Source organism: Pleurodeles waltl, chromosome 2_2 (assembly GCF_031143425.1).
Source record: "Pleurodeles waltl isolate 20211129_DDA chromosome 2_2, aPleWal1.hap1.20221129, whole genome shotgun sequence".
In the NCBI taxonomy this organism is placed as follows: Eukaryota; Metazoa; Chordata; class Amphibia; order Caudata; family Salamandridae; genus Pleurodeles; species Pleurodeles waltl.
The window spans coordinates 1069834264-1069852075 of record NC_090439.1 but is presented as its reverse complement, the minus strand read 5'-3'; the positions used below and the strand labels follow the sequence as shown (position 1 = coordinate 1069852075).

The window sequence follows — 17812 nt, the reverse complement described above, 5'->3', positions numbered from 1 at the left end:
TTAGGTTCAAAGAGTCGCGGTCAGGGGAAGCCTCGGGATTCCCTCTGCAGGCGGCGCTGTGGGGGCTCAGGGGGGACAGGTTTTTGTACTCACAGTCTTAGAGTAGTCCTGGGGTCCCTCCTGAGGTGTTGGATCGCCACCAGCCGAGTCGGGGTCGCCGGGTGCAGTGTTGCAAGTCTCACGCTTCTTGCGGGGAGCTTGCAGGGTTCTTTAAAGCTGCTGGAAACAAAGTTGCAGCGTTTCTTGGAGCAGGTCCGCTGTCCTCGGGAGTTTCTTGTCTTTTCGAAGCAGGGGCAGTCCTCAGAGGATGTCGAGGTCGCTGGTCCCTTCGGAAGGCGTCGCTGGAGCAGGATCTTTGGAAGGCAGGAGACAGGCCGGTGAGTTTCTGGGGCCAAGGCAGTTGTCGTCTTCTGGTCTTCCGCTGCAGGGGTTTTCAGCTGGGCAGTCCTTCTTCTTGTAGTTGCAGGAATCTAATTTTCTAGGGTTCAGGGTAGCCCTTAAATACTAAATTTAAGGGCGTGTTTAGGTCTGGGGGGTTAGTAGCCAATGGCTACTAGCCCTGAGGGTGGGTACACCCTTTTTGTGCCTCCTCCCAAGGGGAGGGGGTCACAATCCTAACCCTATTGGGGGAATCCTCCATCTGCAAGATGGAGGATTTCTAAAAGTTAGAGTCACCTCAGCTCAGGACACCTTAGGGGCTGTCCTGACTGGCCAGTGACTCCTCCTTGTTTTTCTCATTATTTTCTCCGGCCTTGCCGCCAAAAGTGGGGCCTGGCCGGAGGGGGCGGGCAACTCCACTAGCTGGAGTGTCCTGCTGGGTTGGCACAAAGGAGGTGAGCCTTTGAGGCTCACCGCCAGGTGTGACAATTCCTGCCTGGGGGAGGTGTTAGCATCTCCACCCAGTGCAGGCTTTGTTACTGGCCTCAGAGTGACAAAGGCACTCTCCCCATGGGGCCAGCAACATGTCTCGGTTTGTGGCAGGCTGCTAAAACTAGTCAGCCTACACAGATAGTCGGTTAAGTTTCAGGGGGCACCTCTAAGGTGCCCTCTGGGGTGTATTTTACAATAAAATGTACACTGGCATCAATGTGCATTTATTGTGCTGAGAAGTTTGATACCAAACTTCCCAGTTTTCAGTGTAGCCATTATGGTGCTGTGGAGTTCGTGTTTGACAAACTCCCAGACCATATACTCTTATGGCTACCCTGCACTTACAATGTCTAAGGTTTTGTTTAGACACTGTAGGGGCACAGTGCTCATGCACTGGTACCCTCACCTATGGTATAGTGCACCCTGCCTTAGGGCTGTAAGGCCTGCTAGAGGGGTGTCTTACCTATACTGCATAGGCAGTGAGAGGCTGGCATGGCACCCTGAGGGGAGTGCCATGTCGACTTACTCATTTGGTTCTCACTAGCACACACAGGCTTGTAAGCAGTGTGTCTGTGCTGAGTGAGGGGTCTCTAGGGTGGCATAAGACATGCTGCAGCCCTTAGAGACCTTCCTTGGCATCAGGGCCCTTGGTACTAGAAGTACCAGTTACAAGGGACTTATCTGAATGCCAGGGTGTGCCAATTGTGGATACAATGGTACATTTTAGGTGAAGGAACACTGGTGCTGGGGCCTGGTTAGCAGGGTCCCAGCACACTTCTCAGTCAAGTCAGCATCAGTATCAGGCAAAAAGTGGGGAGTAACTGCAACAGGGAGCCATTTCTTTACACTTGCCATTTATTTAATATCTTTATGGATGTTAGTGCTTTGCAAAGTAAATGGCAGCCTAGTGCTGCTGTTCAGCTGGGGACGCATGTAAAGGTCCAGAGGGTCGCATGCAGCCCTGGGCCGTACTTTGTGAATCAAGAGAAATACGTTTTAGAAATTCAAAATAAAAACATTAGAAAACAAGTAACAAATTTCCTTGGCTACTTGCAAGGCATGTGACACGTAGAATATTGGGGTAAGACTTCCGTTTCTAATGCAGCGGTTCGGGCCAGCTCTGATATGTAGTGGTCCTTCCAACTTAGTTCTGTCCCTACTTCTTGCAATAATGTAGGATACTTGGCCTTGTACATTGCGGATCCGTCTCTAGTAATTGTGACTTGCACATTTTCAGGTGTCTTGATGCCCACAGCAGTGGTGTCATATTTGTACTTCCTTTCTCCCCGGCTGCTTATTTGATAGGCCTGACATCTCTGACTGCGGGTATTTATTTTGAATTCTCACACTAGAGGACTGTTTAATGCCCTGAGTTATATCTAGGAACGATACCTACAGGTCAGCGAGGGACAGAAGTATGTCATTCATGAATAGAGTAATGTCCTGCACGTTTTTCCAAAGTTGTTCCCCAGTACAACCCTGATTAAAATTCTGCAGGAAGTTGCTTATGGACCGTAGTTTCATGCAACCATTAACATCTGCGCCGAGTTGGAGTCCTGCTTGCACATAGTTTTGTTGCCTTGAGAGTGAAAAACGACAACCAGGCTGGGATCAAAGGGTTCCATTGGATGAAGGAATTTTGCCACCCTTAACCCCTGCTACTTTAGGCAAATGTCTGGGGGTGCCATGTTATAAGACCGGCTCTTAAGATTTCCATATTTGATGCCCTGGAGGCCCCTTAAAACCTAAGGACCCTGGTGGGTCCCTTCAAACCCCTACCCTAGTGCCAAGGAAGCTCCTGTAGCAATAATAGGAAATTAACCCTATTTTCAACCATGAGCTTCTCTTATGATCTGTTAAAATGGTGTCACCTTATAAAATCTTTCTTTCTATATTGCGGTTACTATAATAGATTTTGTTGTTCTGTTCCTCTGCCAATTAAAAGTGATACTGGTAATGGTTTATTCACCTCAGAATGTATGCAAGGGCTGAGTTGGCAGAGCTAGGATTTGGACCTGTGGCTACAGGGTATATGCTGCCCACAGCAGTTAGGGCTTAACCCGCTGAGGTATTTTTAGCTATTGGTGTGGTGTGTCCATGGTATTTTATTGCCATGGAGTACTCTTTGTATTAGATCATTTATATGGAACCCCTGAAAGTGCTTGAATACCCTTGAAAGCTGGGGAGACACCAGGATCTTCTGTCAGTCCAGAGTGGCTTTCTGTCTGCCATTTCTCTAGTTTTGGAGCCTCTGAGACTTGACTGAAGGCGGCAAAAACAGCAACACAGGATGACATAAACTGGAGACACCACTGTCCTCCCAGTTATCTAGAGAGCAAAGGGTACTAGAAAAGTAGCAGCCACACAGTTGGTGAAAGTTCAGGTTACAGTAACCTTTGTAACCTGAGCAAAGGTGATGTTTCATATCCACAGCCGTTGAAATATCTCCATCAGTAGTAAAAAGTCCCACCTCCCTGCACATGTTCAACTTCGCTCTCTGCAGAATCATTCTGCACACTCAACCCTACATTGCACCCCTGCCAAACTCCAGACACCACCTCACAGTATGTGCACATCCAAAGATGCTTGGTACATACCCGTACCAATGCCCCGGCCCCTGCAATTTGCAAAACGTCCTCAACCATGGTCTGCACACTGTCGCCCCACTCTGGACCCCACCCCCCACCCCATTTGCGAAGCATCCTTTTTCATGTTCTGCACACCCTCACCCACTCTCTGTTCCCCCTTACCCTGTACTCACCTTTCCAAACTCTGAACACTCCAATCATATGAGGCACACCCTCATCCACACCCTGTTGAATGCAAAATGCACCCATAGGCTCTGCACCTTCTCTTACCTCTTTCACCCCAGCTACACTCTAGTCACTCTTAAAACGATGGTTTGGGATGCTACCTCAAGCGATTGTCATTGGTTAGACAAATTTCAAGCATTCCTCCCATCCATTTGCATTTGTGTGTTTGATGTATGTCCTAAGTGGCAAGAGTATGTGCAGCCGTGGGTCCCAGGCTCACTGAGCCACTGGAACCAACCTATACCTGACTCTTGAGCCCTGATCATGTTGAAACTGATTTTTCCTTGCTTGTGTTCTGGTTTAGGAGGATCTTGCCTGGCAGTTAGTGCTGGACTGTTGCTATTGGAGCAGGGTCAAGACTGATTTGGATGTGGCTGAGTTCAAACTGCAATTGCATGGAGAACAAAAGAATGACGAGCTGTTGCTGGTGGTTAGACAAATTGCAAGCATTCCTTCCATCACCTTTTGTGTGTTTGATGTACATCCTAAGTCGCAAGGGTATGCCCAGACGTGTGTCCTGTGCCCACTGTGTCACTGGAACAAAGCTATTTCCATCTGATGAATACTGATCAGGGAGGAGCTGGCCTGGCAGTTCGGGATAGACTGTTCCTATTGCAGCAGGGTCAAGACTAATTTGTATATGGCTGAATACAAAGTGGAATTGCATGGAGCGCAAAAGAATAATGGTTTGAGATGCTACCCGGGCGATTGCTGTTGGTTAGACAAATTGTAAGCATTCCCCCTTCTCTTTTTGTGTGTTTTTTCTTTTTAATCAGTCCCTTGGTATGCCCTGCACATCCTCTGCTGTGCTCTGCACTCACTCTCAGCCATGCTCTGCATAACCTGCCAAATGCAGACTACAACCCTAGTCATGCTCTGCACCCTCTTACCCACTCTTCCCCGCTACACTTGAATCACTATTCAAGCACTGCACAACCTCTGCCATGTTCTCCACATGCCATAGTCAACAATAGTCATGCTCTGCACCCCCTCACTCTTCTACTGTCTACGCACACCTATTCAAGCTCTGCCCGCATCCTTTGCCATGCTCTGCCCGCACCCTCTGCCATGCTCTGCCCGCACCCTCTGCCATGCTCTGCCCGCACCCTCTGCCATGCTCTGCCCGCACCCTCTGCCATGCTCTGCCCGCACCCTCTGCCATGCTCTGCCCGCACCCTCTGCCATGCTCTGCCCGCACCCACCCTGCCCTGCTGTCCCCACGCACCCTGCCCTGCTGTCCCCACACCCCCTGCCCTGCTCTGCCCACACCCCCTGCCATGCTGTCCCCACACCCCCTGCCATGCTGTCCCCACACCCCTGCCATGCCCGCCCACTACCTGAGCCATGCTCTGCCCACTCCCTCTGTTATGCTCTTACTACACTCTCTGCCATGCTGCCCCCACTCTCCCTGGCATCCTGCGCTCATTTCTTCTGCCCTACTGTCCCCACACCCTCTGCCATGCTCTACGCTACCCCCCACCCCCGTTTCTCTGCACTCTAGCTACTCTGATGGCTCCTAGTAAAATACAGCACACTCTAAGCTGTACACTGGACACAACTTCAGCCATACTCTGCACACTCTGCCCAAAGAGGAATCCAACCTTTAATTATGTTCTACACCTCTTACACTCTAAGTACTTCTAGCCAAGCACGGCACACAGTCTCTGCCATACTCTGCGTGCACCCTCTAACACACACTACTGTACTCTGCACACGTTGCCCTACGCAGAACACAATCTTAGTCACTCAGCACTCTCCCAGCCCTTCTTCACCCTTCTACACTCTAAGCACCCCTACTCAAGTGCTGCATGCACTTTCAGCCATGGTATGCCCACGTCCTCAGCATTCCTGCATGCCCTCACAGAACCCCGCATACCCCACCTTAGCCAAGCGGAGCACATCCACAACTGCTCTGCACACTCCCCAGGACACACCCAGAAGCCACACCCATCCCACACTTTGCCGCACTCTGATCGCCTCCAACTGTGCTCTACAAACACCCTCTGCACGCCTTATATAGTGTAGAGCACATCCATCTATATAAGGCTGCACGCCTTATATAGTGTAGAGCACATCCACAGTACGCCTTATATAGTGTAGAGCACATCCTGAACCATGCACTGTACACCCGCTAACTCTAAGCGCCCATACTCAAGCACTTCACACGCTCACAGCCATTCTCAGGATCAACCCTCCACTATACTGTGTGCACACTGACCAATGCAGAATATATCCTTAGCCATGCTCTGCTCCCCCTCACCTCTGCCCTATTATAAGTAACCAAACCACCCTTCACTACACATATCTTGAGCGAGTAAGTGAGGGGATAACTTTGCAAGTGTGCATGGCACTGAGTCACCTGGAGCGAAAGCAGGCTCTTCAAAGAGCTCCGCAGGGAGGCCACAAGTAAAAAAGCCAGTCTGTTGCTCTGCTGTTAACTACAGGTTAAGGTTTGCTTGGCTGCTGGACACCGTCCATGCCCCTCTGTGTAAGCGCACCAAATAGATGAAGGGGAGCACTGCAAGGACTGCTGAACAAAACACAGGCCTGTAGAGCTCTGCAAGTTTTCCCAACAGATGCGAAATGCAATGATCCAACACCAGTGCCCGCAGAGGCGCGGTCGAGCCCACAACCTGTAAATATGGATTAGTGGCTCCTAGATTTCTCTTAATACCCACCCTACCAGAGCTTAATCATTAAAAAAAACTAGCAGAGCAGTAGTTTGCGGCAGATATAACTGTGTATCAAACGAGGGAAAATATTGGATATGAACTAAGTTCTTATACTCTAAGGAGACAGAGATACATAGGTTTGAATTTAAGGGCACCTGAAGTTTTGGTGCTATCTATAGCGCTTTTTAGGTCTGTGTTTTGACAACACAGCTGCCAAAATGACCAGTCACTAGCAATACACACTGTGATCTCTGGGTACGCCGGTTTTAATCCTTGTTTGTTTGATAAGTCTCTTTCAAATACTGCCTTGAAAAATGTGTCAGTCACATCATGCATTATCCCATTACATTATTCACTTTCAGCCAATACTGTTGGTTATTTGGATGTATTCTTCCACCTCCACTCTACTGTTTGCATTGAACTGCATGAGGGACTACTTTACAACTATAGCCTTCACCGTCCTCTCCTACTGGCTCCCTCTTGTGTGTCTCGTTCTGATTTGCTAAGTCAGTGTGTGTTCACACATTAAACTTATGCCTCATGGCTTTGCTAGTGCTTGTTCAACATGAAGATAGTTGGAATCCTGCTTTGAAACAACAGCAGAGATTGTACTTAAATATAAACAAAATAGTTGAGCACAAACTATGTCTGGATCCGGTATTATAGAGGCCAAGGGGAACATTTTTAGGCTTGATTTCCATTGATGTGGGTATAAGAATTATTACAGCAGCAATTTTTGTTGTGTGGTACATGGTGCAAGCGATGGTATGGTTATGAGTTCAAATCCTATATGAAGAAACTGGTTCTGATGATTTTTTTCATAAAAACATTTGTAGCAAATTTTCCTTCATGGATTGTTTTTACCCAGTTAATGAAACCAACCTGATGAAAGCCCTTCTTTAACAAAAATTATTATTTTCAGATTGATTTTGACTTTTTTCTCTTTTAAGAAAGGGTTCCTTCTGAACTTAATTTTCTTTTAGGGGGATATCCCTGCTAACTCCCCTGAGCGCAGCCTCTGAAATCTTTCAGTTCCCCCACTCTGAAACACCTTTTTTCTGCCTTCCAGCTTCAGCCGACTTTTTCCCACTCTTGAGTTTTGTTTATTTATTTAGTCATTAATTCATTCATCCTTTAGTTTATTTATTTTTCCAAGCCCTCCTAGTAACCTCACCACTCTTATCAATGCCGCCCTCTTTGCTCAATCGCCACCTATTTTCTGTCTTACATTCTGTATCGATTCCATCTTCTGTCTTCCCTATGTCTACTGGGTCACAGTAGATATAAAAGGAAGACTACTGCAACAGTTTAAAAAAAATACCTTTATTTATACAATTCCTATTGTGCTAAGAATTGTAGGAATATTATTTTCGGGTTCCGGGGTTCAATCCCAGGACCAGTGTACATTTTCTATGAAATATTCTACTTTTTTGTGGAAAAGGCATTTCGTCACTTTATAATTTGTCCGTAATGAATTTTTGTTTTTCTTTATTATGGAACTCTGTCGAAACGACAGAATTCTGACCTGGAATACGTGTAGGCCAGATCATGTCTAATTAAGGTTTACTTCCCTAGAATTGCAATACTGTTAATTGTGTTTAAGGGTATATGAAAGTCGGCAGTCTACTTTAGGTGTTCAATATATAGAACACAATATTTAATATCAATTGTGTATGCGTCAGCAGTTATTTCTGCAGTTCTTTAAACTTTTATATTGATGCAGTTTCATACGTTGCTGATGTCACCCATTTATTGTGGTAGGGAAGTCTTGATGTTAGTGATGACACAAGAGCCAGTGTCCTCCCCTTCATTAAAGACCCTCCTCAGGTACCGCTGTGCTTTGGCTCGCTGCTGGAATACCCAAGAAAATGGCTGACCATCTTAAGGAGCAGAAGTGGTTCCATTTCTGATGTTCACTTCAAAGTTTTTCAGTTTGTCAAAGAAGTAAGAAAAGTTGCATGATGTATTGTTTTAAATGTTTTTATCGACTTTTTTGTTTTTTCATCCATGTTAAACAACATGTTAGAGCTGCATGAGCATTGAAAACTGCAGTCTCTGCCATTTCAATCAGTTTGAATCAGTAGCATTATACTCTTACTGAGTATGGACTTTGTAAACAGCACCACCGTCTTTCTTCCCTTAGTTTATCCCACGAGTGCCCCCCCCCCCAACCCAACAGTCCTTCAAGAGGCCCTGTTGTTGTGAAGATCCAATAGAGTTGCATTATGATAGCTACTTTCTGGTTTTGGTTGTTAAATCAGCAGTATGGACATTTACTGTTTAGGCTACATTGATGCAGGAAAGTGTCAATGTCAGAGTTATGCACAACACTAGCTTGTTTTTCTTTCTGGAAAATGTGATGATATTCCTTCCACAATAAATACCACTGGAATATATTACCTAGGTCTAGTAGTTGTGAACAGCTTAGTATGGAGAACCCAATTATATAATACTGTGTGCAGGCACCATCCTAGTAGACCAGCTTCAAAATTGAGGCAATTTTTTGACCTCATTCTAAAGGTCTTCAACCAAAAGGTAAGGACAACCCTTAAATATGGCATATTAACACAGCTGATTCCTTCAGTTCAAAGGCAGCTTCTGAGGATACAAGCTGGTGTTGAAAGGAGCACCCTAAAAGCTGATTTAAAGCTGCCACTATGTCTACAGATGGTCAACGATCTCATGTTGAAACCTTTGTTGACAGCCTTAGCTTACCTTTCAGTTTTCCTACCTCGAATCACAAAGTTCCATTTGAGGATGCATTCAGTTAAATCCAATGTCTTCCGTGTTCATAATCATTCGACTCTGTTGTGTTTTTAGCAGGGTCACACAAAGGATGGGCTGCGGTGCAGATGCGCCTGCTTCACGAGTTAGTGTATGCCTCCAGAAGGATGGGAAACCCTGCTCTCTCCGTTCGCCATCTGTCGTTTCTCTTGCAGACAATGTTGGATTTCCTCTCCGATCAAGGTTTGTGGCAAATTGCAGCAAATTTGTTTTGTTAGCTCAATGTACATGCATGTTAGTTTTCTTTAGCACTAGGTTGAACTTAAGTAAATGATGAAATAAATGATATGTAAATTATTTATATGGTTTTCTTTGTACCACAAGTATGGCCTAGCATCGCCAATGGTCTCGATGCCTTCCAACATTAGTTTTGAGAATTCCAGGTCAGACCAGAGTCTGTTTTGCCTTGTGAAGGTGTATAACTAGTGGCAAGGTTGTGACTTTGTTACTATTTTCATTAGGCATGTCCTAATCCTTGGTATATCTGTCAGCTATGGTGTTTGATGGGTGTGGTGTGAAGTGTTACCAAATCTCTCTTAGGGTAAATTTTAAGTGTTTCACAGTGGTTGTTAGTTGGAGGACCCCAACAATATTGTCTTTGAATTTGGTCATTGACATGCTTTCTTTTTTAATTTTAATATTATGTAAAATGTTTAATTGTCCTAAAATGGTAAGATAATTTATCACTACCCATCCTATTAACAAGGAACGGCCATTTCATAATAAACAAAAACATGTTTCTGTGTGTGGGTATCTGTCAATCAAGGCTGGATTTTGACAAGTGTGAGCTGCGCCCAGGGCACCAAGATTTAGAGGGGTGCATGTGTAGCTGACCTCATGAGCTGCATTATCTAATGTTTTCATTCCTTTTGTTCCCACTTACCATTCGCTCTCCCTCTCACCCTAACCCCCTACCATGGACACGCTTCTCCAGTTTAGCAGCTCAGTAGGTGATTCAGTGAAGTGGACAAGTTTCAAATGTGTGTTTATAAACCGGTCACTGCTCTGAGATATTATAAACTTTGACTACTTGAAACATCCAGATTATTAAAGTGCCTTAAACATCACATGTGCCATTCTGATTAATACTTTGTTAGCATCTGTTGTTCTGGGTTGGATATACCGAGTAATTGATCATAATCCAATCATTGCAATATTTAAGTCATACATGTTTATTTATCAATCCATTAACTAACTTTGTCTGCCTATGTTTCGAATGACTCCTCCTTAAGCTAATGTTTTTGTGCTACTGATAAAGTATTTGCATACTTGCCATCTAGGATAAAATGTCCATCAATAAGTTACAATTATTATTGGATAGCCTCATACCTGTGAAAATACTTTTACTCCTTGTGCACATAGATGACTTAATAGATTTCTAAAGCCAGTCCCAAAGCCTACTGCAGCCCTGCTTGTGTGGAAGCCCCCACCCAGTCCAAGGAGATCAGAGAACCAATTCATCACCTTGAAGTCGACTCTGCTACTCATCACAAGATCGCAGGCGGGCTACTGAAAAGCCACAGCCCAATTCAGGTGCAAGTGTCAGCTCCTCCCACCACTCTAGCTCAGGAAGACCCACCAGGATATGCAGGGCATACCTCATCTCCCTATGTGTGGCTGTCTGGAGTGAATTCACTACAGCCTAACTGTCATCCTGACAGCCAGGCACAAGCACAGAATGGTTAGGCAAGAACATGCACACTTTCTAAAAGTGGCATTTTCAAACTTGCTATTTAAAAAAACAACTTCACCAAAATGTTTTTTTAAATTGTGAGTTCAGCGACCCCCAAACTCCACATCCCTATGGGCTCCCAAGGGGAAAATACACTTAAAAGGTATTTCAAAGTAATCCCCATGTTAACCTATGGAAGTGATAGGCTTTGCAATAGTGAAAAACAAATTTAGCAGTATTTCATTATCAGGACATGTAAACCACAACAGTGCGTGTCCTAGCTTTTAAATAAACTGCACCCCACCCATGTGCTGCCTTGAAACTGCCTTAGGGTTGACTTACATGTAGTAAAAAGGAATGTTTGGACCTGGCAAGTGGGTGCACTTGCCAGATCGAACTGGCAGTTTAAAACTGCCCGCAAAGACACTGCAGTTGCAAGTCTTAGACATGTTTACAGGGCTACTCATGTGGGTGGCACAATCAGTGCTGCGGGCCCACTAGTAGCATTTGACTTACAGGCCCAGGGCACCTCTAGTGCACTTTACTAGGGACATACTAGTAAATCAATTATGCCAATCATAGAAAATCCCATTACAAATACAGTTTACACAGAGAGCACCTGCAATTTAGTACTGGTCAGCAGTGGAAAAGTGCCCAGAGTACTGAAAACCAGCAAAAACGAAGTCCAGCATACAGTCAAAACATGGGAATCCGATGCCAAATCACTGGGATGACTACGCCAAGGAGGCCAGGTCTAACAGACCATTTCAGATTTTATTTATTGAGCCCAGTGAAAGGGATGGCAGCATTCTTTGCATTAGGTAATTCAGTACAGAAACAGGTCTTTGGTTAAGCACCTAGTGAGGCGGATAAATCGAACACCTACATTTCTCATATGAACGTTTATTGCGATTCTCTAGTTTATGTTGTGCTTTAAGCTGTTGGTTCAATGGCACTTTGGCATTTTGGGTAAATGCCACAAGAATAAGTCCCATGGCCTGTTCCTCTGAATGCCTGCTTCGACAAACTACAGAGGGAGGTGATCTGACTTGCTCCTGATACTCAGGAGGGTGTGAGGAAAAGACCTTACAGTAATTAACTTGGATAATTTACCCACTGAAGCATTGTATTTTTGACTGGAGGGTCACACGTTGGAATTGTGGTTGGTGCTTTACAAGCCCAGTTTATTTCTGAGCCATGTTCATTTAATCCCTATGTACACCTTATTGTATTTCCGATGGATGTTTCTACCTGCAGACTCCTCACTTCTTACATGTTCTCCAGATGCCAGCCTGGAACCAGAAAAATAGAAATAGCTCTCCTGCGCCAGTGACCGGTGCCATAGCTACAGCTTGACCTTGATGCCTTCTCTGATTGTGATGGCGTTGAGGAGTATATGACGCCATCTGGCACCCTGAAGTAACTTTCTGTTTTTTTTCTGCGTCTTCCGACGTGGGTCCAGAGATGTTCTGTGCTGGAAATAACTGTGTTCCATGCAGTTCCCCCAAAAGCCTTGTGTCTGCCACAATCAGGTGTCCACTTCAGACCCTTATGTCGTCAGGGGCCTGGGATCCAGCCATGACTCCAAGTCTTGCTGTAGATGTAGCTTTAAGCATTGGAAGGCGTCCAAAGGATGGGAGAGAAATTATTCTATGGCTCTTTTCTCAGTACTTGGTTCATGCCAGCTTCTGGTGGCACCAGCAGTCCTCTCTGGACTGAGGTTCATTTTCCATCATCAGACTTTGCTCTTGAGTAAGAGACAGAAAGGCAGAAAAGAAGCAGATACTGGCGATGAGAACTAAAGTGCAAGGAGATAAAGAGGCAGGAGATGCAAAATGTTGGAAAAAGAGGTTGAAGTGGAATCAAAACTAGGTAGACTTGCTTTTAGCTATCCTGGCTCCTAAGTAAAAAGCCGAGCTCCTTAACTTTGTTTTAAAAAATACTAGATAAGCAGGCTCTCCAGAGTAGGTCAACATTGAACAACCGTGGTATCTTTGTGTCACAAAAAAACAAACAACAAAATAACACATTTTAAGCAGCACTGATGTCAGGTCATTAAATACTGCAGATTATGTTGCTAGAAGATTGAGCTGCCAGGTATCAAAGTTGATCCACGGAGAATTTAACAGCAACTCCCAGAGCACGAGTGTTAGTGGCAGACAAGAAAGCCTCATTGTGTGACAGGGGGTTCATACATCTTCCTCTGATCGCTACTTGAGGGCGTGTGCTCTAAATTAATGCAAGCTTGTTTTCCCGCCTGCATTATGGTGCCTTTCTGCATACAAAGTTCCTCTCAAGAGGATTTGTCAAGCTCTAGTAAACACGTTTATCTACAACCCTACACCTACAGACTGGCGCTGAAGCATTTGTTATCTCGTTTGCTATAGCCAGGGTTTGACTCTTCACTACTCCATTTACTTTCAAAATCCAGTTATTTTGTATTCTTAAAAGAAACTAAAGAACCATGAACCGCACCTGCCATTGACATGGGCCTTCAGCATTGCCATTCCTTTGCCGGAAAACTGGACCCAACCCTAGACCTCCCATTTTTTACATTTCACCTGCACAGTCCTGGCACAGTCTCTTTTAAACAAAAAAAAAAGTCTTAGAAGGGGCTGGGAGCCTTCCTAATACTTACCATTGGTTGACTTCCACGTCATTCTTGTTTCTTTGCTTCTGTTTGGTCTTTGCCTCCCGCTCCTTCCTGCTTCCCCCTGTGACTTTAGCATACTGTCTGCCATGGAGCATGGACCTAGTACAGCTTCCTGTCTGCTGCCATTGTCCCTCCACTGGCTGCAGACTTCTGCAGGTACCTTTTTCACTTATGGACATGAACTCTGAAAGGGTGCATGTCTCTGTAGTTCATGTAGCTCTCTCCTCCTGCTCTCTGGTTTTGCTTTTAACACCCCAACCCTCCACCCTCCTCCCACTGACCATTGTTGGTGCTCCCTCCCTCTCACTATTTTAATCTCTCTGTACTTCGTGTAGCATTTAGAAATAGGCTAAAGGCCACTATGAGGCGCTATGTAAATAACTGAAGTTTTAAATATGACCTCCCACTGCCAATTGTTGGTGCTTCCTCCTTTATCCCTCCCGCTGCTCCCTCCCTTCTCACCCCCACCTCCCTTATGTGGCATGTTTTATATATTACATTTTGTAATGCCCTCTTTGGCCCTCCCATTCGCCACAAAAATAAACATTAACAAAGCAAGCCAAATAGCTTTCAAAGAGCTATTTGGCTCTGTTAATGTTTTTTTAAAATGTTGCAAAGCATCATGGTTTGCTGTGCAAGATGGCTTAAAGTAAACAAAAAAAATGCGCTAGGACTCAGTCAGTGCTGCCTGTGCCATAGCGCTTTGTTTTTATTTGCTTTAAGCAATGTTGCATAGCAGCCCGGGTCTTTATAAGTCGTAATATTTTGTTTAAGGTATTTTCTACATTGGTATTTTTCTAGGATGAATTCCGGTGAGATTGTGTATACTCTGTTGTATGAGAGAGTGGGGGTGTTGTGTGTCTTGACATAAAAGGGTTCTCAGAGCAAGGCTTCAGCTTTGGATTCAAGAGACCATCTTCTGCTTCAACAGCTAACCACATTCTGTGATCTTGGGCACATTATTTTAATCTCTCTATACTTCGTGATGCATTTAGAAATAGGCTCAAGGGCAGTATGAAGGGCAAAGTAAATAACTGAAGTTTTAAATATGTTTTTGGTTTAGGAAAGAGTTTGGAGAAATATTACGTTACATCTGACATCAAAGCCACCGAGCAAGAACTTGACTTGGTTTTTAGGCCATAAACCAAAATGTTGCTGCATGGAGCGCTCTTCATACACCATGACGGTCATTTTTAGGCTGTGTGTTGTAATTTTGCACCTCCAGTCGGTAGCCGGCTAATGCTGCAGCCTCCTTGTCTTGGACTGTATACAAGCCCCCTTTTCATCACCACGTAGCCTTTATCGGGCCATTTAGGGCTATCACGCCCTCCACAGACTCTGGCGTCTGCTAATGGCAGCCTGCCTCCCATACAGCCTGTGACACGCATCAGCTGTTGGCACAACACACACTGACGTATCAGTTTGGCGGGAGTTGATGGGCTCTGCCAGAAACAGGCAGAAGTGCTCCCACGGCGCCTTCAGGAATAGCTCCACGACTGAGCGCCTTGGGAGCAGCTCATAAAAGGATGACTAGCTTCCTATCGGCCCCAGCATATGTTGTCTCTTGACTCATTATCACTTGTTAAGAACCATCTTCTCCGTATCACAAATGTTCTGAGCGTTGCTGGTGAGCTGGCATGAGAGGGAATCATACTTGTATTTTTAAAAGATTCAATTCAAGGTTATTTGGAGACCGGACAGATTGTTCCTTTCTCTCCGTATTGCTCACTACTGAATCCAGCTGGATGACATGCTAATGTTAATAGTAACAGGCTATTTATATAATGCCGAGCACAATATAGCCCTATGCATGTAAATCATTAAGCATTCTTACCCTTTGCTTAGGTTTTTAACGCTGGTTAGTGCCCACGTCAGAGGGCATTAACTGCTAGTATATGCCTGGCTCACAGTTACGGGCCTTGAGCCGAAGGCGAGTGTGCACAGCGAAAAGCAGGGTAACGGCTGTTACTACCCAGTAACATGCGAGCAATATGTAGAATTATAGATGGTTAACAGTGAATTACGGGGATATTTTTTACCAAGGAATTCTGAGTGACGTCATGTAGATAACGAGATCAAAGCTCGATTTGTCTATGATGTGACTCAGAACCCCAAGATGAAAAACGTCACTATAATTCACTTTTTACCTATCTATAATTGTATGTCATGTATGGCCCCCAAAATCATGTACCCCTGCTTTCAGCTGCTACACAGTGGCAGAGGAGTAATAGGAAGCCACAGGTAACACAGCCTCGCTCACGTATCCCTGTTTCAGAGGAAAAAGAACTAAAAGATACCTTGCCTGCCACCCTTGCACAACCCCCAACACCGTCCCGCCTTCCCTCCCCCTCCGGCAGCTGTACTTCCGGTCAGGGGAGCAGAGAGCAGAGGCTCTCCAGAGTCCTGTCAGCCTGGACTGAAAGGTGCCTAACAGGTTTGTTATTAGCTGTTGCTGTGTCATAGCAGTGAATGATAACATTTTAAAAGTGAAATAAACAAAGAGTTCCTCTATGAGAGCGATACATGACTAGGCTGTTTGCACTCGTCCCTCTTCATGGCTGCCTCTGTTTGGTCTGTGTCCTCCCTGCAACACACTCTCACTCTCCATACAAAGCAGACAAGCAATGGTCATTATTTATAACATTCTAAGCTTTTTGTCTGAGCTAAACTAGGCACTATATACAGTGTGCAGATTGGTAGTATTTTTAGTCTACTCAGGGTACTTATTTTGTTGATTTGAGGAGCACTGACAGAGTTATCTCTGCCTGGATATTCAAACTTGTGACCTTTGGCTCTTTGGCTGGACACCATTGCTTGAAAGAGTTTGGTAAAATGTCTGTGGTTTATAAAGCAGCCAGGTAAGAGGACTAACCCAGGGGCCAAACTTAATAACATTCACAGATGCTGTGGCTGAAAGACATTAAAACCTGAGCAGAAAGGGTTAAGTGGGAGCTTCAGTGCATGCACATGTGCAGGTACAGGGAAAGAGGCCTTACTTACCACTGAACCTTCAGCCCTTACCGTGGAAGAGTGCTCTGACAGGCAAAGCCCTACCAGGAGGAGGCGGTTGTAATAAGCCTGAAGTAGCCACTTATCTATGCCCCAAATGCCCTCCACAAAGCACATTGCAAACAGAAGCTGGAGAATTTACTTACGAATTTTGAAGCTTTGTCTCTGTGGTTGAATTTCACATAGTAGTGTATTTGCGGTTGTTTATAGCGTTAACCAGACCCATTTGGGTAGCTAGGGCAAGAGTGAACGTACATCAGATAAGTGGAGCAAAGTAGATATTTATGCAAAACAGATATGTTTACATAACAAGGGTATATGGTGAGTGGTGACAGGAGTAAAGAGGGGGGAGATTTGTGTTTGTCTCTTGCAGGAGGGATATTCTGGTATAGAGTAGGACTGATGTAGGTCGAAAAGCTATTGTCATTGGAGAGTGACAGAAGCAGTCTCTTAAGATGAGTTATTGTATTCTCCTTGGCTTCTTGTTAGTCTATGGTGAACGCATAGGTAGGTGGAACCAGATGGCGGCAATTCATGACTAGAAGCATTTGAGCAAAGAGAAGGTATTGAAGTTCTTTCTTATATGTGGCGAGAGAGGAGTTGGTTCGCATACCTAGAGGAATAGTTTCAGATCTTTGGCATATTGTTTAAGAACCATTGGATCTGTGTGCGGGATTGTCTGGAGAGGGGTTTTTGAAGATGAACTGAGTCTATACTTCTGAGATTGTGATATCCCCCAAATAATAAGTATACAGTCTAGGTAGCTGGTAGCCATTTATGTAGAGCGTTGTGGGTAATGCAGGCTTTGAGAATTGACTTCTTCCTTTGATTGGAAGCTAGTGTGTTTGTGCCTGTTACCAGGCGGGCTGCAGAGTTGAGTGCTGCTCTTAGAGGAGCTATGTGGATTTGGGGATAGACTATCAAATCAGCATTTCCATAGTCACGTTTTGGGAGGACAGGAGATTGCACTGTAGTCTGGAAGTTTACAACGAAGGCTTTTACTCTTTGAAGTAGTCTGATTCGTGTTGTGTGTACATGTTAAGGCAGTAATGTGGGCTTGAAGACTCTGACTTGCCAAGGGGGGAGCCCAGGGATTTCTCAGCAGTAGCATGCTTACAGTTGAGAATGCTTGAGACTTCCAAGAAGTATGTTCTGGAGTATTACATTGAGGTGATGAGATCACTAAAAATTCTTTCTTCTGTGGGTTAGGTTTGATGTGATATTAGGTCATCCATGACTGTAGCTCGTTCATCACTGTTTTCGGTCCAGTTGTCATTGTAGGCAGTGATTTTCAGGTATAGTTGAGAGTCCTCGGCATATAGGAGGAATGGGATGCCTG

General features: G+C 45.0%; 1 protein-coding gene across 1 annotated transcript in view; it reads left to right on the top strand.

The window, feature by feature from the left end:
* The window catches only part of TRAPPC9 (trafficking protein particle complex subunit 9), a 2294541-nt gene that overhangs the window by 202766 nt on the left and 2073963 nt on the right, over positions 1-17812 (top strand). The window contains exon 9 of the mRNA XM_069220801.1: positions 9179-9322. Coding sequence (XP_069076902.1) covers positions 9179-9322 — 144 coding nt within the window. The remainder of the gene's footprint in view (positions 1-9178; positions 9323-17812) is intronic.